The sequence below is a fragment of the Saccopteryx bilineata genome, chromosome 2 (assembly GCF_036850765.1).
Source record: "Saccopteryx bilineata isolate mSacBil1 chromosome 2, mSacBil1_pri_phased_curated, whole genome shotgun sequence".
Taxonomy (NCBI): domain Eukaryota; kingdom Metazoa; phylum Chordata; class Mammalia; order Chiroptera; family Emballonuridae; genus Saccopteryx; species Saccopteryx bilineata.
The window spans coordinates 126219705-126239912 of NC_089491.1; the positions used below are offsets into that span (position 1 = coordinate 126219705).

General features: G+C 37.6%; 1 protein-coding gene across 1 annotated transcript in view; it reads left to right on the forward strand.

The window, feature by feature from the left end:
• The window catches only part of CEP290 (centrosomal protein 290), a 107745-nt gene that overhangs the window by 44108 nt on the left and 43429 nt on the right, over positions 1-20208 (forward strand). The window contains exons 26-29 of the mRNA XM_066257784.1: positions 6804-6977; positions 12087-12198; positions 17878-18083; positions 18980-19131. Of these exons, the coding sequence (XP_066113881.1) occupies positions 6804-6977; positions 12087-12198; positions 17878-18083; positions 18980-19131 (644 nt within the window). The remainder of the gene's footprint in view (positions 1-6803; positions 6978-12086; positions 12199-17877; positions 18084-18979; positions 19132-20208) is intronic.

The following is a 20208-nucleotide window of genomic DNA, read 5'->3' on the forward strand; positions in this document are numbered from 1 at the left end:
CTTTATCCATTGTGCCACCACAGGTCAGGCTCCTGGTTCTTTTTAATGGGGAAACAATTTAGATACCAAAAATATTGGTCATTGTCACTGTGGTTGATGTGTCGTTGGTACTAGTTCTTTTCAGTGGACACATCAGAAAAATATGTATAAATTTAAACCATAACCTCATATTGTTATTACCAATTCAATTTTTTTTTTTTTTTTGTATTTTTCTGAAGTTGGAAATGGGGAGGCAGTCAGACAGACTCCCGCATGCACCCGACCGGGATCACCTGGCATGCCCACCAGGGGGTGATGCTCTGCCCATCAGGGGCATTGCTCTGTTGCAAACAGAGCCATTTTAGCACCTGAGGCAGAGGCCATAGAGCCATCCTCAGTGCCCGGGCCAACTTTGCTCCAATGGAGCCTTGGCTGCAAGAGGGGAAGAGAGAGACAGAGAGGAAGGAGAGGGGGTGGGGTGGAGAAGCAGATGGGCGCTTCTCCTGTGTGCCCTGGCCGGGAATCGAACCTGGGATTCCTGCACGCCAGGCCAAAGCTCTACCACTGAGCCAACCGGCTAGGGCCTTACCAATTCAAATTTAACATTATGAAGTAAGTAAATATCAATAGTATGGAAATTTTAGTAACCTTTGGTTTTGTATTTGTGTTTGTTTTCTTACATGGAAGTCTCTATTAAAATAACATTAAATCTAACATTAAGATAATTACTTGTTTTATCCTATGATATTTATACTTTAATTTGAAAATAATTATCTTGTATTGGTATCAGTAGTGACAACAGCAATGCTACCAGATTTATATAGTTTAAAATTTCTTTACAGGTTTTATTTTCTTTAGACTGTCTCTTACTAAGAGGTAACATATTCTACACTAACTTCAGATAATTCCCTTTTTATTATTACCTATGCATTTAATAAACATTGAAACTCATTTGTTATGCATTTATTTTCAATTTCAGGAATTACTTTTCTCCTTTTTTAAGAAAGGAATTTGAATATAGAGGTATTTGCATATTCAAAAGATAAAGTCAGAGAAATCTGTCCCTGTATCTTTCACCCCCTGTAGGCAACTGCTTATCTTTGCTTCCTTTTGCAAATACTAAGACATAAAAAGTTACACTCTATGTGCACTTTTCTGCAACTTGCTTTACATCTGATTTTATTATATAGTTATTTCAAACATATGTATGTTCATTTGGCCTGTCTGAGTTAACATAGCATGATATAAATTCAAAGTAAAAATAAAATGAACTCAAGGGCCTTACCATCCTCTTTTAAATACAGTAGTAATAGGTGAAATTATTTTGCTAATAAACCTATTTTCAATGTAATCTTAAAGCTGAATCATGATACAACAAGAAACCTGTTGAAAAATAAAAACTATTTTTATTTGTGATAGATATATGAATTTACCAGAACTCCAGTTCCTCAACTCTGTGGTATGATAAAAAAGAAAAAGAGTTGGGGGGAAGGAGAGAGTATGGGGTTCAGGAAGGAGGTTTGTCTCGGACCGGCCATCTTCTGGAGCTACTTTCTGCTGTTATCCCTATTGGGGGCCTCCTTCGTGAACCCCCCTGGGGTAGTTAGAGTAGGGGTTGTAAAAGCATTATATTGTAGGTAGTCCTGGAGATTTCCTTCATTCGAGCCTGCAGGAACTTGATAAAGAAAGAGGCAAGCATTAAAATTAGGCACAAAATTAGGATTGGTCCTATAATTGGTGCTAGCATTGAGAATAAGGGGTTTTTCCAAATTTCTGATTGGTGAAGGTCTGCATGTGGTTCTGTAAGAAACTAGTGAGCAAATGTAAGAGGCAGGGTCCAGAAGTTAGAAAAATGAATAGAGTGAGTGGACCAATGAAAGGCAATAGTCAAGACACCTAGTTTGTGTGAAACCACTGATTCCATGTTTACAGATTCACTGGGCTTCAGAGAGAGAGTGACCAAGAATAAGACAAGGCAGTGGCCAGTCCCCCTGCCCCTAAACCTATTTTTATAGAAATTTTTAAAGTAAAAAGAGGAATTACCTGTATAGCTTGTTTGGTCCTTAGATTGACGGATAGTGTACTAGGAATTGAAAAAGGCTCATGGGGTAGGATTAGCGTGATCTTTGGGGTGAGATAGACTACGGTACAGGTTTTTGTCTAATTAGTAGGGAGACACATATAGGTGTTAGTCCCACACAAGTAGAAAGCCCCTGATTGGGTGAGGCAGGCTGAGAAGTGAATAAAGAATGGAAAGACAAGGGGTCGGTTTTGTTTCTCTGTTTCTGAGCTCTAGATGGTCAGGGCAGAGGAATGAGTCACCCTTAGCAGCAGTGGGAGTTGTCAGGATCACGGTGTGTGGACCTGTCCATGTGAACGTCAATCCTTGGGTGATATAATGCTGGAAACGCCTTTTGAATACTCTTTGAACAGTTTGCTGAGTAACCTGTAAATCCTGCGAGTACTTAGGGAAAGGGTGGTTACATTTCTACACTTTGCAGCTAGAGTTTAAGTCTCAGTGACCACTGCTTCTAGCTGGAATTAGCAGCAGGTCCCAGTCTACAATAGGCATGGGCACTGAGACAAGAGGAATAATGGAGACACTATACATTAAATAAAGTAGCAAAATCAGACTGTCAATACCTACAGTAGAGATTTGAGGGATAAATAAAACTTAAATATTCAGGCAAAGCATAGTAGATGGCCCTTGTGTTTACAAGAAATAAGATCAGTTTATCTGCTACTTGGAAGAAATACCTTAGGCTCGTGATTGAAGTCCTTGGGTGTTCAGTGGCAATTCCCAGCATGCTGGTCAAGGTCAGGTCACAAGTAGCTGGAGCAGGGCTAGAAGAGAGTGAACCCTCCCTCCATAAATCAGGGGGGCAGCTTACCTTCTCGTGTCCCTTTTACACAGCACAGACATGTCAAACGGTGGGACTGGAAAGCCTGGCAGGCTTTAGTTTCAATGGCCTTTCTTTCCACTCTTGAAGCAGGGCCCTAATGGAATCCTATGAAGCCCTTTAGGGCTCTAGAACCTTTAAGAGCATATGCCAAAAGCTCGTATTTTCTGACCTCTTTTGGGCTTTATTTGCCTTTTCTGTTACTTCCTTGGCCATTATGGACCTTAAAAGCCATGCTCAGAAGATCTCACTGAGGGGCTTGACTAATAGAGCAAAATTGGAACTCCAGTGTTTAAAGAAGCCTATTAGACTGAGGAAAGAAAGGATTTGATCTGTGGTGGTAGGTGGTTGGAGACTGTGGAGGGTCTTAGTTCAATCTAGGGTGAGATCTCTAGGTGATGGGGGTTAAGGTGATACCTAGATAGGCTACAGACTAAGAGTGAAGTTGAACCTTAGCAGAGAAGACACACTATTCCTTTACAGCGAGGAAGTTAAGAAGGGTGGTGGTGTGTCTCCTTGAGGCAGGCAGGGAGGGGCTGCAGAGGAGTAAGTTATTTATATATTGTAAGAGAGTACTATTTTAAGATTGCATGCTGCTAAATTCTGAGCCAGTTCCCGCCCTAACATGTGTGGTCTGTTTTTGAACTCCTGGGGTAAGACAGTTCATGTAAGTTGCTGGGCTGCATTAGTGTCCAGGTCAGTCCAGGTGAATGCAAACAGAAAGTAAGAGTCAGGGTGTAGAGGGCTGGTAAAGAAGGCATTCTTGAAGTCTAGGACCATGAAGTGAGTGGTGTTTGAGGGAATGTGTGACAGTAACCTGTAGAGATTAGGGACTACTGGATGGAAGGGAATTACCGCCTCATTGATTAGGTGTAAGTCTTGTACGAGGCAGTAAGCCCCTGAAAGTTTTCAAACTGGAAGGGTGGGGATATTGCAGGGAGTGTCCATGGGGATGAGTAAGCCTTGATTTAAGAGGCGGGTAATTATTGGTTTAAGGCCTTAGAAACAGACACAGTTATACATTAAATAAAGACTTCACATACAAATTATGAATTGAGGAATTTAAATGAGCATGCTTGTTTCAATTAAAATTATACTAGAGATATTTTCTGACAAAGAGACAAAACAGATTACTCACACAGTTTAATAGACAATTCTGCTTTTTTAAGTTTTTTGAGATAGCAGGGAGTTGTTAGCATAGAGGAGAGGAAGAGAGAAAGCAGACAGATGGACAGTGTGAACAGCTGGATGGAAAGAAGGAGGGTCAGAATCTGCAGGAGGAGGAGGAGAAGGAGGAGGAGGTTAAAATGCTGGTGGTGGCGCCATGTGGTCAGAGGAGTCAAAAAGATTTAGAGCTCTGAGGAGAGGGGAGGGGGCTTTCTGGAGGGAAGACACTCAAGTGGAAGAGATCTGCAGAGGGACCAGAGAGGGGTCCCAAGAGAGGGGTGCCCCTGGGGGTCAGGCAGGAAGGGGAGAGAGTTGGGAGTCCACTGAGAAGGAAAGATTAGGAGCGGAGGTTTTAGGTGAGATTTCTTTGGCCAAAAATGGCCTGCATGTAGAACAGGTGGCACAGAAATTAAGGAAAGGAACGGAGGGAGAAGAAAGCCTGCATGTAAGGAATTTCTGAGATCTTCCCAGTCCAGTGGCAAGAATTATCTAGGTCCCTCAGAATACTGTAATCAAATGTCCCGTTTTCAGGCCAATGGGAGTCATTGTCTAAAATGTATTGGGGCCATGCCGTGTTACAGAAGAAAGTGAGTTTTTTTCGCTTAAGGGTCAGAGAGGCCCAACTTAGTGAGATTTTTTATGAGATATCCTAGAGGGGTCTAGTTGGAAGGCTTAGACTCTAAAGAGCACATAGTGGAGACAGGTGAGCAAGAGGCGTGTCCCCACCTTTTGTCACTGTCCCAAGAGGAGAGAATCTCCATGTGGGGGAGTTGTCCCTGATAGAGGTTGTCGCCACCTGTCAGGGAGCTCCGAGGACAAGGAGGCCGAGAGAGTGGAGAGGTTTGGCTAGGCACCTAGTCTTCCATGCAGTCTGCTGAGACTGAAAGTCAAACCCTTCAAAATGTGAGGCATGTCAGAGAAAACCGTCCGACCAGAGAAAATTTTGTGGAAAAGAGAAGCCGACCAGGGAAGAGGAAGGGAGAAAACTCCTTACCTTTCTGGTCTGGGGGGTTCAGGACAGGGACAGATCACCGGCCAATCGACCTACAATTGCTTGGCCAGGCTTCATTTGGACAGCAAAGAGGGATCGTCCAGGCAACTGGTACCCTGTCCCAGGTTTCGGCACCAAATGTTGGAATCCATGGGAGTCCGAAAAGACCAGAGTAACAGGCTTTATTGAAAGGAAGAAAGGAACCCTGCCGGGCACTTCTCCGGGGAGAAGGGCACCAGTTACAGACTAGAGGTGAATTTTATAGTGTTTCGGAGAGCCTGAGGGGGTATTGAGTCAAAAGTTTTGGTATGTTCCCTTTTACGGTTTTACAGTTTCAGCTTCCTGGAACTCTTCTAGGGGCGGTTGATCAGCTTTCTGGAACTCTTCGGCCTCAGGGTGATTATCCAGGAAGAAAGGGTGAGGTCAGGCAGCCAGATGGGACAACAAAGGGCAGTTGGAGTTCTGGTAAATTCATATATCTATCAATTTGGACATATAATAAGGAAATTTTGATATTTAAGAAATGTTCTTTTTATTTTTTTGTAAGGTTTTATAGGATATACTTTTCTTGGGGTATTACAAATACAGTAGTGTTTCAGATAGAAGGGAAAAAAGAACTAGAATTTTCTTCATCCTGATTATTCAACCTGGATTGTTTTTTGGCAACAATTGGAACCCCCAAGGCATTTTTAAAAATGGATTGGAAACATAATATCTCTCACCCTCCTCAAAGAAAAAGTGAAACTGAATCTTGCGGGTATTGTAGAATAATGTGCATTTACTGTATTTTCGCTCTGTAAGGCGCACTTTTCCCCCAAAAAAAGTGGAGGGAAAAATGCCGGTGCATCCTATGGAGCGAAAAATACATTATTTTATTAAATATTTTAACACACCATTTGGTTCAGATTTTTTTTTTAATTTTCTTTCTTAAAACCCTAGGTGTGTCTTATAGTCAGATGCATCTTATAGAGAGGAAAAATACAGTATTTACATGGAGAAGAGAAATTGTCAAAATGAGATCAGAAACATCATTACATATATTTTTTCCTTATTTATTTCAGAATAAATTTTATTGTAAACTCTTTGTTTTCACATCATAAAATTGGTATTCCTTGCCTTACTTCTTAATCAGCTGACTTTGAAGAGAGTTGAAAGTTCAGAATTTTTTTTTAGTACTATGTCTTTGAATTGTGACTTTTTATAGCTATGTAGTTAATGAGTAGAACATAAGTCAAGTAACTTCAAGGTTTTGATATTATTTATTACAGATAGCTATGAAGAAGGGAGTGTTTTTCTCCCTAAATAATGTTTCCTCTCTGTGAACAAAAAAAATTATTTTGTTACATAGTCTTTGTACTCATAATAAGCAGAAATAGCTAAGCTGTAAAGCTAATTTTGCCGTTCAGGTGTCAAAAGGGAAGTTATTTTTTTAATCTTATGAAATTTAGAATAACCAGGCAAAGATATATTTTAATGATGTATTTCACTGCTGCTTTTTAATTTTGCTCAATTAACTGAATTTTATTTTACTGTGACAGTTGTAGAAGGACTCACTTTATTTTTATTATGATTAAAATTTTCCAAATAACTATTTCTTAATATGAAAGAAATTAGTATTGCAATAATTTTTCTTGCATAAGAAATATTATTTTTTAAATGATTCTAAAATTTTTGCATTTTGGTTGTATTATCTTTCTCAAAAGTGGCTAGTGCTTTACGAGATAAAAATTACGCTAATTTAACTTATTGTATCCTTATTTACATAGGAGATGGCCATTTTCAAGATTGCAGCTCTCCAAAAAGTTATGGATAATAGCGTTTCTCTGTCTGAACTAGAATTGGCCAATAAACAATACAATGAACTCACTGCTAAGTACAGGGACATCTTGCAAAAAGATAATATGCTTGTTCAAAGAACAACTAACTTGGAACACCTAGAAGTAAGTTTGTGTAATCCTTGAGCCCTGTTATATCAGCCATCTTTCACTGGTGATATCTATAAATGCAGAATGACTTCTAGACAACTTCATCCAAGTCCTCCATAGCCAACCTGCATGATTTAACTGAATCAAACCTCTTTCCACCAGGAAACAAAAAAAGAAAAAAGAATAAGGAAAAGATAGAATATTATAATCAGGAGAAGAAGCATCATTAAGTACCATATCTTTCCTTTACCTTTGTTTCCAAAACAAATTATTCTTTCATAGTCCCTGGCTTTTCTGTTCCTTGTGGTGATTGTAGCCAAGAGTGGTTGAGATACTTACTAATGGCTCTCCTGGACCAGGGATAAGTTTGGCAAATTCCAATTCTCTCTTATAGTGGAGATACAGAAGAGTAGGATAAAGAAGCATAAGTTTAATTCAAACCATAAATACAGTCCAGACCCTTTGTCTAGCCACATAACTCTTCTAGTCACTTAACCTCCATACCTTTTAAAGTAGGCAAAACGAGCTCCTGATCTGTTCATCTCTTCCTCATCAGAAATAGGGGTTTATGTCTTTTGGCTTATTTTTCTCTTTTAAGATCCTCTAATGGAGTGGAATGAGATAGAAACCTGTTGCCTCAAAAGCATTTACTTGTTAGGGGGACATACTCAATAAAACAAAATATTATTTTCAGTAGCTTTCAATGTCTCACACAGAATTATCTGCGTCATTATTTATTAATACTAACTAGAAGTAATTGTGATGAGATTACTTTTAACTTTTTTGCCAAAGAAAGATGAGTATGTTAATTTTTGTAGAAAATTCTAAATATTTAAGGTGGTAATAATTCATTTTTCCCCCATTTTTAATGTCCTTTTTCCTCTTCTCTTTATCATTAGAAAATTAGGTAGGAAATCACCTATAGATAACATTCAGTGAGAAATTTTAACTTAGTACCTATTTTCCCAAAGAGTATTTTTTATATTTTTTCAAAATTTAAAAAATAATTGTATTTGGACTTGGCTGGATAGCTCAGTTGGTTAAAGCATCGTCCTGAACACAGAGGTTGTCAGTTTGATCCCCAGTCAGGCCACACACAAGAATAGCTCGAAGTTCTTGTCTCTGTCTCGGTCTCTCTCTCTCTCTCTCTCTCTCTCTCACCCTTCCTCTCTCGCTGAAATCAATAAAAAGAAAAACGATTTTTACTTGTACTATATCCCTTTCTCTCCTTTACTTCCTGTGTCTTAGTTATAGTTCTGAACCATGTATCTACCCCTATTGGCAATGTCTTTTTTCTTTACTATCTTTATTGTGGTAGCTTTTACTCATATCTCTATCTCCAGTGTTACATATTCCGTACTGCCACTAGAATTCTAAACGTGAATCTGACCATGTCACTCTCCTGCTTAAAACCTGTCAAGAGCTGCCAGTCGCTTATAAAATAAAAGCGAAGCTCCTTTTGTGGTTAGCCTTCACTTACCTCACTTTATCTCCTATAATGTTCTAAGTAGTTTCTCAGTGTATGTTTTAGAAACTGAACTACCAGTGTTTTTCAATAAAGTGTCTTTTCTTACATATATTCTTTTGTACATGCTCTTTCTTTTATCTAGAAAGCTCTTCCCCTCTCCCACTTCATCTGTTCAGTGAATTTCTGTTCACGTTTCAAAACTTTGTTTAGACAGTTTCCTTTTTTCTGAAGCATCCTTCTTCAAAGAACAAACTCCCTCCCTCCGTCTTTAATAGTTCTATGTCTCATACTTAGTTCTGCTCTTTCTATACCATCATGTTGTATGTGTTTCTGTGTCTGCCTTCCCTGCTGAAATTTAACCTTTCATGACATCAGGAACTCTGCCTAATTCATGTGTGTGTTTAGTACCTCTGTTTGGCACCAAAATAGTTGCCCCTGGAACAAGCACCCACCTGTGGAGCCTCACAGGTGAGCACACCTGTGAGAGATGTGCACCTGCAGATAGGACCTCCTTATCCAGGAATCTACCTCAGCTTCCTGCAGCCCATGAGACAAGGCCTTGGTATATGTAAAGCTGGGGCTGGCTGGCTGGCCAGACTTGCTGAAAAGACCTAAAAACCTCTAAGAGACAGCTGTCTGGGTCCAGGGAGGCCCATATTGGGTGGGGAAAAAACCCAGCTAGCCCCAAAAACCTTTCTTCAAGAAAACCCAAGCTCACACTTACATATTTTGAATAAATTTACATGTAGATTGCAAAAAAAAAAAAGAGTAAGTTTCATGAGAATAAAATAATTAAAATTGAATTTCCAAATTTTAAAGATGTACAAGGTAGGTGATTAGAAAATACAAAAATGGAATGGGTGATAAGGCAATAGAAAAACTGGAAATTTGATAATAGAAGAATGAGAAATATGTATTGAATTAGAATCAAGAGAAGGATTTGTTTTCTTTTATCACTTTTTGTGTGTGTGTGTGGCAGAGACAGGAAGAGTCAGAGGGAGGGACAGATAGGGACGACAGACAGACAGGAAGGGAGAGAGATGAGAAACATCAATTCTTTCTTGCGGTTCCTTAGTTGTTCATTGATTGATTTCTCATATGTGCCTGACCGTGGGGCTACAACAGACTGAGTGACCCCTTGCTCGAGCCAGCGACCTTGGCTCGAGCCTTACTCCAACCAGATGAGCCTGCACTCAAGCTGGTGACCTCGGGGTCTTGAACCTGGGTCCTCCACATCCCAGTCCAATGCTCTATCCACGGGGCCACCACCTTGTCAGGCCCTTTTATCACTTTTTAAAAAGAAATGAGACCAATGAAGTTTGAAGGGAGAGGGAGAGAAAATGGAGAGCCAATAGGGAGAAATGAGTAAAGATTAGAGATGAAAATGGCAGTGTGAGGGTGTGATGCCAGGGCAGGGGGATGGAAATAGGATCTGGAATAAGACCAGAGTTTTACTTTCAAAGAGTCTGGAAGTAAAAGGGAAAAAAGAAAGGTTAGAAAGATATGTGGCATACCCCAAGCCCTTGTGTGTTTCTCTCCTATGTATTTGCAGTATCTAGAACTGGGTTGTATGTGCATGTCACCAAAAGGCAAGTTTATTCTCTTATCTTGCTTTTCTTTTCACCATGACATCCCCTTTAATAATTTTTTTATTCTGTTTTATTATTTTTTCGTAACTCTTTTCACCTGACATTGTGTTATATATTGGCTTATTTTCCAACTGCCCCACTAAAACACAAGTTCTAGAATAGAATTGTTTTACCATTAAAGTCTAGTGCATAGAATACCTGGCATGCCATAGGTGTTTAATAAAAGAAAGAATAAATGAGCTTAAAATATAGCTATATATTACCCACAAAAAGAGAAAATAAATACATTACCTACATTATGTGTCCAGCCTGACTTCTCAGAGCTAACTTCTGTATGGAATTACCTACTTTACAACTCATGTTTCAAGAGGATCTCCAATTTTATGTATCCAAAATGAACTCCTGATGTCTATCTATTCCCCTCATAGTCATTCCTATTTCAATATATGCATATTATCTGCTTAGTTAAGGCAGATACCTTGGAGTTACTCTCTAGTCACTTCTTTGGGCCATCGTTTTTATTTCCCAAATGTACTTAATTCATATGTGTCCTCTTTTCTCCATGTTCACTGCTATTATCATAGTCTAAACCAGCATCGTCACTCATCTGGACTTTACAATATCTTCCTAATTTCTGATTTTTATGTTTACCCCTTTATTTTCCACATTGCATCCCATAATTGTTTAAAACTTCCTCCTTAACTTTTTATTTCTTTTTTTTTGTATTTTTCCAAAGTTGTAAACGGGGAGAGACAGTCAGACAGACTCCCGCATGCGCCCGACCGGGATCCACCCGGCCTGCCCACCAGGGGACTATGCTCCGCCCACCAGGGGGCGATGCTCTGCCCCTTCGGGGGGGGGGGGGGGTCGCTCTGTTGCGACCAGAGCCACTCCAGCGCCTGGGGCAGAGGCCGAGAAGCCATCCCCAGCGCCAGGGCCATCTTTGCTCCAATGGAGCCTTGGCTGCGAGAGGGGAAGAGAGAGACAGAGAGGAAGGAGAGGGGGAGGGGTGGAGAAGCAGATGGGCGCTTCTCCTGTGTGCCCTGGCCGGGAATCGAACCCGGGACCCCTTGCACGCCAGGCCGACGCTCTACCACTGAGCCAACCGGCCAGGGCCTCCTCCTTAACTTTTTAAAATTATTTCCAGTTAAGTTAAATCCAGTTCCTCATATTGATATACCATGCCTTTCCTAGTATAGCCCACTGTTATCTTTTTTTCTTTTTGTTTTTCTTATTTTGTTGTTTGTTTTTATTTTCTCTTTTTGTGGGTATCTCCCCCTGTTATTTTTCAACTTTAACTTAACCCACTCTTTACTTTTTAAATTTTTTTTCTTCTTCTTCACTCTTATTTTTGTTCACTATCCTGAAGTCCTCTAGGACTTCAAACTCTTTGCTGTTTTAGGGCATCTGGGTTTACCAGTTTATCACTTCTTTTCATGGCTGGTTTCTTGTCAAGACTGGCTCTTATTCTGTGGTTAATACCTCATTTAACCACTCTATCTACACATGCCTCCTTTTATTATTCCCTGGGTATGTATGTGCTCTGTTTCCTTCTAGATATTGACATTTTTGATGGGTTTTTTTTTATGTTCGTTTCCCTGTTTACTGTATGCTGCCTTACATACCCTCCCTAACTCCTACCGCACATTCATGCCCAGAGGCTGGTACCAAATCGTTAGGCCTTTGAAAGCCAGAATTTTTTGTTTCTTTTCACTACTGACATGTATCCTCTGTTGTTGATATACCATGCTGGCGATGCTCAGTAACTATTTGTGTGAATTAGGGAAGTGAGCCCTAGTGGTGAAGGTCATGAAGCTGTGAGTAGTTTGACCAAGAAGAGCATGGCAACAGCTAGGACCACATATTCGATATGCAAGATTGGTTATTTTTAAATAGTGTTTTGTATTATATGTGCATATAGCTACATATCTCAGAACTTCTCATTTTGAAAATAAAACCCTGGATTGTGAGTTTTAGAAGATATTATATAAAGTTAAGACAGTGCCATTTTTGTGATATTACTCTGAATTATAATATAATTTCTCAGTGATGTTTCTGTTTATTCAGTGTGAAAATGCATCTCTAAAACAACAAATAGAGTCTATAAATAAGGAACTGGAGATTACCAAGGAAAAACTTTACACTATTGAACAAGCATGGGAACAAGAAACTAAATTAGGTAAGTACTATGAGTCTGATAATACAAAATGATTAAGATCTAATAGAGACCTTTTTTTTAACTTAAAGGTCCTTTTCTATACCAAATGAAAAAGAAGTATTTTGATGAAAAGAAACTCTCTGCCTAATAGCTTAATTCACCAGACAGTTGAATAATACCTTGTACTCATCTTTACCAAAATTTGGTTTCTAGTTATAAAATTAGATTTTTTTCCAAATAAAAATTATGTTAAAAATATATGACTAACCATTAACTGTTTTGAACCATTTAACAGTCAAGATTGATGATAATTTTAAAATACTTGTATTTTAATGACAGTATTGTGAGTTCTTTCACTATGTATAAAGTAATATTAGGAATATATCATTTGATATTTTTAAACTAAAAGATCACCATATAGCATCAAAAAATATAAATCTGTTTTACCCATAGCTACACTACTATATTATTTTGTTTTGTTTTGTTTTTAGACAGGGACAGACAGAAATGGAGAGAGATGAGAAGCATCAATCATCAGTTTTTCGTTGCGAGACCTTAGTTGTTCATTGATTGCTTTCTCGTATGTGCCTTGACCACGGGCCTTCAGCAGACTGAGTAACCCCTTGCTTGAGCCAGCGACCTTGGGTCTAAGCTGGTAAGCTTTTGCTCAAACCAAATGAGCCCGCACTCAAGCTAGCAACCTCAGGGTCTCGAACCTGGGTCCTCTGCATCCCTGTCTGACGCTCTATCCACTGCTCTACCGCCTAGTCAGGCTATATTATTTTTTTTATTACCTTGTACATGCTTAAATATTATGTATACTTTAAATGATAATAAGCAGCCTGACCAGGTAGTGGTGCAGTAGGTAGAGTGTCAAATTGTGAAACAGAGGACCCAGGTTCGAAACCCCAAAGTTGCTGGCTTGAGTGCGGGCTCACCAGCTTGAGCATAGGGTCTCTGGCCTGAGTGTGGGATTATAGATATGACCCCATGGTCTCTGTCTTGAGCCCAAAGGTTGCTGGCTTGAAGCCCAAGGTCTCTGACTTGAGCCCAAGGTCACTGGCTTGAGCAAGGGATCACTCACTCTGCTATAATCTCCCTACCCCCATCAAGGCATATAAGAGAAAGCGATCAATGAACAACTAAGGAGCTGCAATGAAGAGTTGATGCTTCTCATCTCTCTCCCTTCCTGTCTATCTGTCTCTATTTTTGTCCCTCTCTCTTTCTCTCTCTGTCTCTGTCACAAAAAAATTATAATAAACATATGCTGTATTTATTTAGTAGGTATCAAAATATTTACATGTTTTATTCATTATAGTTATAAACATTTGTACAGTGTCTTTCTGTGTTCAGGTGATTAAATCACTAGCTTTACTTATTTATTGTATTACTGCTTATAGTGCTGTGATGAATATCTTCATGTATATCTAACATTATTATCTCAGTGGGTATTAAATCTCTGTTACTCCTGCTAGGATTTTCCATGTTAGTTTTTCAAATGATTATCTCTGTTTATAGCATTTAAATAATTTTATCTCACTGGCATTATGCTTTATAATTTTCAAATAAATTTGCTGCTTTGGTTAAGATGTTCGTTTTCTAGACCTTAGATCTCTAATGCTGTTCAAGGTTAGTGTTACTAAACAGAGTCATGTTATTATATCAGTAACTGAGATACATGGTTTACAGAGGCCTTAACATTGGGAAGTCTATAATAAGCTATTATTTTTAAGAATGTAATATTTAATTCATTAAGAGATTTGAAGTGAATTAACTTCCATGTAGCTCCTATGTGAAAGAGGATACCATTTAAAATAACTAAAAAGCATTACATGAAATATTAGTAAGTTTTCTGTTTATTTTACCCTATTCTGTTTAATTTGGTCTGAATTCCTTTAGAAATTTCTTAATTTCCAAACACTCTAATTTCTACCATACATGGCATTATATCCAAATAATTTTAAAAGCTTTTCTTATTTCCTGTTGTTTTTTATCTTTGTTTAAAAGTGTCACTATTAGCTTTTCTCATCTAGGAGTTTGTTGGTGCTAGTGTGGTGTGTACCACCCTCCTCTAAAAACCCGAACAGATAGCTAATCTGCCGCAGCCCCTGTGACTTGCCTCTCTTCATTATCAGAGTGTAGCACAGAAATGAATGGGAATGGGTTTTATATTTTTTGTATATTTACATTTAGTGCAGTTTTTTTTCTTTCATTTATGATGTCTAGGGTTGCCTAAATGAGTCTCTAGTGGACTGATTTACTAACACTTTTAGCTTCTTTCAGTATTCTATTACTGTTATTTATTTGATCATTACTCGAAGTAGTTATTCTAAAATCATATGGTTAAAGAGATAGATAACACAGAATAAAATGAAATATTTCTTAAAACTGAGACAAACACCAAAAAAGCTTTTTTATTAATTTTAAACATACATATATGTTTAATAACATATTTAATAATAGTGCATATTATTAAATATGTTAACATATTAATATATAATAATGTGTGTTATTAAATACTAGAAAGCCCGGCAGTCATACGAAATGACCGCTGTTCTAGATATTATAAATTGTAATTAAAATGATTTGTGCAAGGTGTCTGCTAAATCAAACTGAATTACCCAGGGCAGGCGGCGAGGACGCCCCTTTGCTTACTGCCCCTTTGCTTACTGCCCCATGGGGTTTCCCCCTTCTACTTGCTTAATTGCTTAAAGTAGTGCAATGAAGGAAACCACTGGCAGTACATTTCTTAAGAGCCACCGCTAGCTCAATAAATAAAGGTGATTTAAATAATAAAATGTTAATTCACATGTCAAAAATCTCTTTGTACACAACATTTCTTGTGTAGATCTTTCCATCATTTTTAAGCTTGCCTTGCAGAGGACCATGAATTATTTTTAATTTTACGTCCATTCTTTCACGAACTCTTGAACAGGCAACATAAAGTTGACCGTGTCCAAATGCAGGCTCAGGTAAAAAAATGCCAACACGCTTAAGCGTTTGGCCCTGAGACTTATTGATGGTCATAGCAAAGGCAAGTTTTACAGGAAATTGTCTACGTCTCAATTGAAACGGCAACCCTGTTTGAGATGGAGCCAAATCAATTCTTGGAATGACATGTATTTCACCTTTAGAGGAGCCAGTCAAAGACTTAGCTATTATGACATTATTTTTCAATTGGAGAACCTCTAGTCTTGTAGCATTGCAAAGACCCCTTCTGGTGTTAAGATTTCTTAACAGCATAATAATTGCTCCAATTTTTAACCTCAATTTGTGAGGTGGCATGCCAGAAGGCGGGACTATTTGAATGCCTTGGCAACTTCACCCCATTGGCTAGTACAGTTACGCAAGCAACCAATAAGCTATCGGTGACAAACAGACACTTAAGCCACATATAATAAAGATATGCTAATATATTTAATATATAGTAATAATGTATATAGTAATATATATTATTTTTAAATATATGTTAATAATATATATATATATTTCTTTGAGCAAGTTCAGCTATAAAACTCAAGCATGTGAAGCTAGGAAAATAGGGGGGACATTATTGGTATCATGAATCACTGTTTAGTTCATGAAAATAATTGACTTTCTTGAACATATGATTAATTCATTCTCCCCAAAATAAAACACTATACCAAATTTTGTTTTAACCTGGGTCATTTCAGTTGTGCAAAACAAAAATATTAGTTTTTTACTTCTCAAAAAATTACTAAGTAGCTAATGATAGATAATCCTATGTGATACCTTCTCATAGTAAATTTTTAAAGCAATTTTCATTCTCTCCTGGTGTGTGGTGACACAGTGAATAAAGCGTTGACCTGGAATGCTGAGGTCATTGGGTCAAAACCCTGTGTTTGCCTGTTAAAGGCACATATGGGAGTTGATGTTTCCTGCTCCTTCCTCATTCTCTCTTTCTTTCTTTCTCTCTCTCTAAAATGAATAAATAAAATATCTAAAAAAAAAATTTCATTCTCATTTTATTTAACCACAGACTTCTGTGTGCAAAGACAAGCCATATTTTGTATATATATAATATATAATTAGGATGTAATAACTAATAAAATAATTTTAAAAAATTTTATTTTATTGAATTTTGAGAGAGAGAGAAACAGGAAGGGAGAGGGAGAGAGAGGAGAGATAGGAGGAGAATGAGAAGCATCAACTTATAGTTTCTTCACTTTATGTTTTTTGTTTTTTTTTTAATTTTTTTACAGAGACAGAGAGTGAGTCAGAGAGAGGGATAGACAGGGACAGACGGGAACGGAGAGAGATGAGAAGAATCAATCATTAATTTTTCATTGCGCGTTACAACACCTTAGTTGTTCATTGATTGCTTTCTCATATGTGCCTTGACCACGGGCGGACCTTCAGCAGACCGAGTAGCCCCTTGCTGGAGCCAGCGACCTTGGGTTCAAGCTGGTGGGCTTTTGCTCAAACCAGATGAGCTCACGCTCAAGCTGGCAACCTCGGAGTCTCGAACCTGGGTCCTCTGCATCCCAGTCTGACGCTTTATCCACTGTGCCACCGCCTGGTCAGGCTAGTTTCTTCACTTTAGTTATTCATTGATTGCTTCTCATATGTGCCTCGATGCAGAGGGTGGCGGGTTAAGCCGAGCCAGTGACCCCTTGCTCAAGCCAGCAACCTTGGGATCATGTTGATAATCCCATGCTTAGTCAGTGACCGTGAACTCAAGCCGGCGAGCCCATGCTCAGGCCAATGAGCCTACCTCGCTCAAAGTCAGCAACCTTGGGGCTTTTGACCCTAGGATTTCAGCATTCCAGGTTGTCGCTCTATACACTGGGCCACCACCAGTCAGGTTAAAATATTTGCTATTAGCTGTTTACAAAGGCCAAGTAATACTTGTAAGGTCAGCTGAAAGAGGACACCCGAGTTCAGGTTTAAGAAAAGTTTATTAGGGGGTCATCTGCCGGGCTGACTCCTGAGGCGGAGGTCAGGGACTGGTTCTCTAACAGGTAGAGTTAAGTAGGAGATTCGAGGGTGGGGGCTGGTAGTCATTAAGGAAAAATGTAGCTTTCAGTGATTTATGTAAGATTAACCATAAGTAAGCTAGGGGATCTTCCACACCCAGATTAGTCACCCAGATGCCCGGGGGTAGTGACCTGGAGCATCCAGTTTGTCAGTGTCTACTTAAGGGAAGAGGGGGTCATGGTCCCCACCTGCAACCCTATCAATACTTATGGTTAAAGAAGATATTTGGTGAAATAAATCATATGGCTTCATATTTTACTTTCAGGTTGACTTCATATTTTATTTTCAGCTTGACTCTGTGAGACTTTGAATAAAGTCATTGCACTTATATTCACAAAATATTGTTGTTTAAGTGAATTGCTTCTATATAGTTTATCTCCTTTTAGTTAACAAAATATATTTATCCTTTTTTGATTCTCAGCATGTGACATCATATACACTATATCTTTAACATTGTTATTTCAACAATACTGTGAGGAATAGTTTTAATTATCAGTTGATAGATAAAGAATGTTTAAGCTCCAGAGAGATTAAATGTGAGAGGCAGAATGTAGACAGGAAGTAACAGAACTATGACTGGAATTTAGATCTGTCATAATTCATAAGGCTCATGTGTCATCCATTGAATACAGTGTCTACAATATCTGGAATATAATTTTGATAAGAACAGCATAAGATTGACTTAAATACTGTTATACATAGGCAATGAATTTAACATGGACAAGACAAAGAAATCAATAACCAATAGTGAGATTGCTTCTATTTCAAAAAAAATCACTATGTTGGAGATGAAGGAATTAAATGAAAGACAGCGGGCTGAACATTCTCAAAAAATGTATGAACACATAAGAACTTCGTTAAAACAAATGGAAGAGCGTAATTTTGAATTGGAAACCAAATTCGCTGAGGTTTGATATTATCATTTTTATCATGTAAATAGAAAATAAGGAATTAATCATGGTAGACATTGTATTGTGTAAGTTTATATGTCTGAAGTAGCATATTACTACTACTTGTGTATTATGTAATGGATAAAAATAAAGATGTATGTATAAATGTTTAAAAAGCAAATATTTTTGTGAATTAGTTCTTACATTTAATATGTAAAAAAAAGGTTATTTGCTCAATAATGGAATTGCCTCCCACTACCATCCATTAATTTAACAAATAGGTATTGAGTACCTGTTGCAGACACTGCAGGTAGGCTGGAGTTACAGCAGGGAACAATACACCATACACAGTAATCTCTGCTCTCAGGGACTTTATATTGCAATAGGAGGTTTTAGACTATTTTGACATGGTCAGAATTATTAAAGTCGGTGGCAATGAATACAGTTTGCAAATACTTAACAGTGGATGACGAAGTAGCATACTTGTAATGTTGGTTTTACCTTAAGAATCAGTATAATTTTCAAAGCATGGTGTCACTTTGTTCATTCTGTCAATAAATATATAGATTTTATTAACTTATTTAGATTTATTTACAGGAGATATAATTGAAGTAAAATATAATGAGTATACTACATTCCTAGCAAATTAAGAATATCAGAGATTCTGATATTATTAGCTTGTGAATTGCCTAACATAAATGACTTTTGCTGGGTTGGCGTATTACCAGAATTTGCGTAATTTGTTCCTGACACTTTCCCTCTTATCCTTTTCAATCTGTTCTTATCATTTCACACTCAATTCAGTATCTTGACTAATGCACCATAAAGAGAACTGCGATATGCTAAAAGCTAAGTTAAAAGGGAAACCTTTTTAAAAACTGATATATCTGAATATTTTTGTTACTTTTGCTTAGCTTACCAAAATCAACTTGGAAGCACAGAAGGTGGAACAAATGTTAAGAGATGAATTAGCTGATAGTGTGAGCAAGGCAGTAAGTGATGCTGATAGACAACGGATCCTAGATTTAGAGAAGACCGAAATGGAACTAAAAGTTGAAGTGTCAAAGTGAGTGCATGTAAAGTTTCTGATCATTTTGATTAGCTGTGTCTACTCTAATTTGTTTTTAAGAAACCTAATTTCAGTCATAATAGGGTAATATTTTTAGTGTTAATTAATACTAATTCCTTTTTAGAAGAACATGATTAAATAATATTAACTAGATTGGTTTTTAATAGGTATAAATAATAATATTGAAGAAGTAATCACTTTTCAAGATTCAAAATTTCAGAGTCCAGGACTAATGTTGCAGAAAGAGTTAAACTGGGAATGAAGATCTTATGAGGTCTAGTTCTTCTTCATATTAAATTATTTTTGGAGGGAAGATCCATTAATTTATTAAACTTAAGTTTTTTTCATTTTATTAGGGCAGAAATAGTACCTCTTCTACCTATTTAGAAGATTGCTGTAAAATATAATGAAACATTCAGATTTTGATTCAGTTTTGGGTGTCTACTTTATATACTGTGTTAGGTATTGAACATATATTAACTTATAAAATTACACTTAATAACCTTGAAGTAACATTGTTATTTTCATTTTATTTATGGGAACAGTTTACTTGCTAGGAATATGAAATATATGTAAGGATAAATACTATGTACCAGATAGATGCTTGTATTCACTTTCTTCTGGAATGATGTGTTACTTCAGTACATGAGATTCCCTCTGGGGTGGTGAGCACATAAAGCAATATGCAGGTGATGTATTATAGAATTGTATACCTGAAACCTACATAATTTTATTAACTAATGTCACCCCAATAAATTCAATAAAAAAGAAAAAAAAAGAAAAGTGTAAGGATCCCTGAGTTGATCTGTCAAGTACAAATAATTAGTAAAAAAGGGTTTTATGGCTTTCCCAGTGTTATAGCCATTTTTTGGAGTTTTGATATCCTTTTGGGAATATCAGTCATTCCCAATCATTTTCACTGTGAAGGATCCTTCTTTTCTTTCTTCCTCTCACCGTATGGACCTTACCTTTTGAAATAAACTAAATCATATTATTCATTTTATTATATTTTAATTAATCAAAGCATAGAACTGTCAGTGAGTTTCTAATCAATATAGGAAACCTAACTTGCCT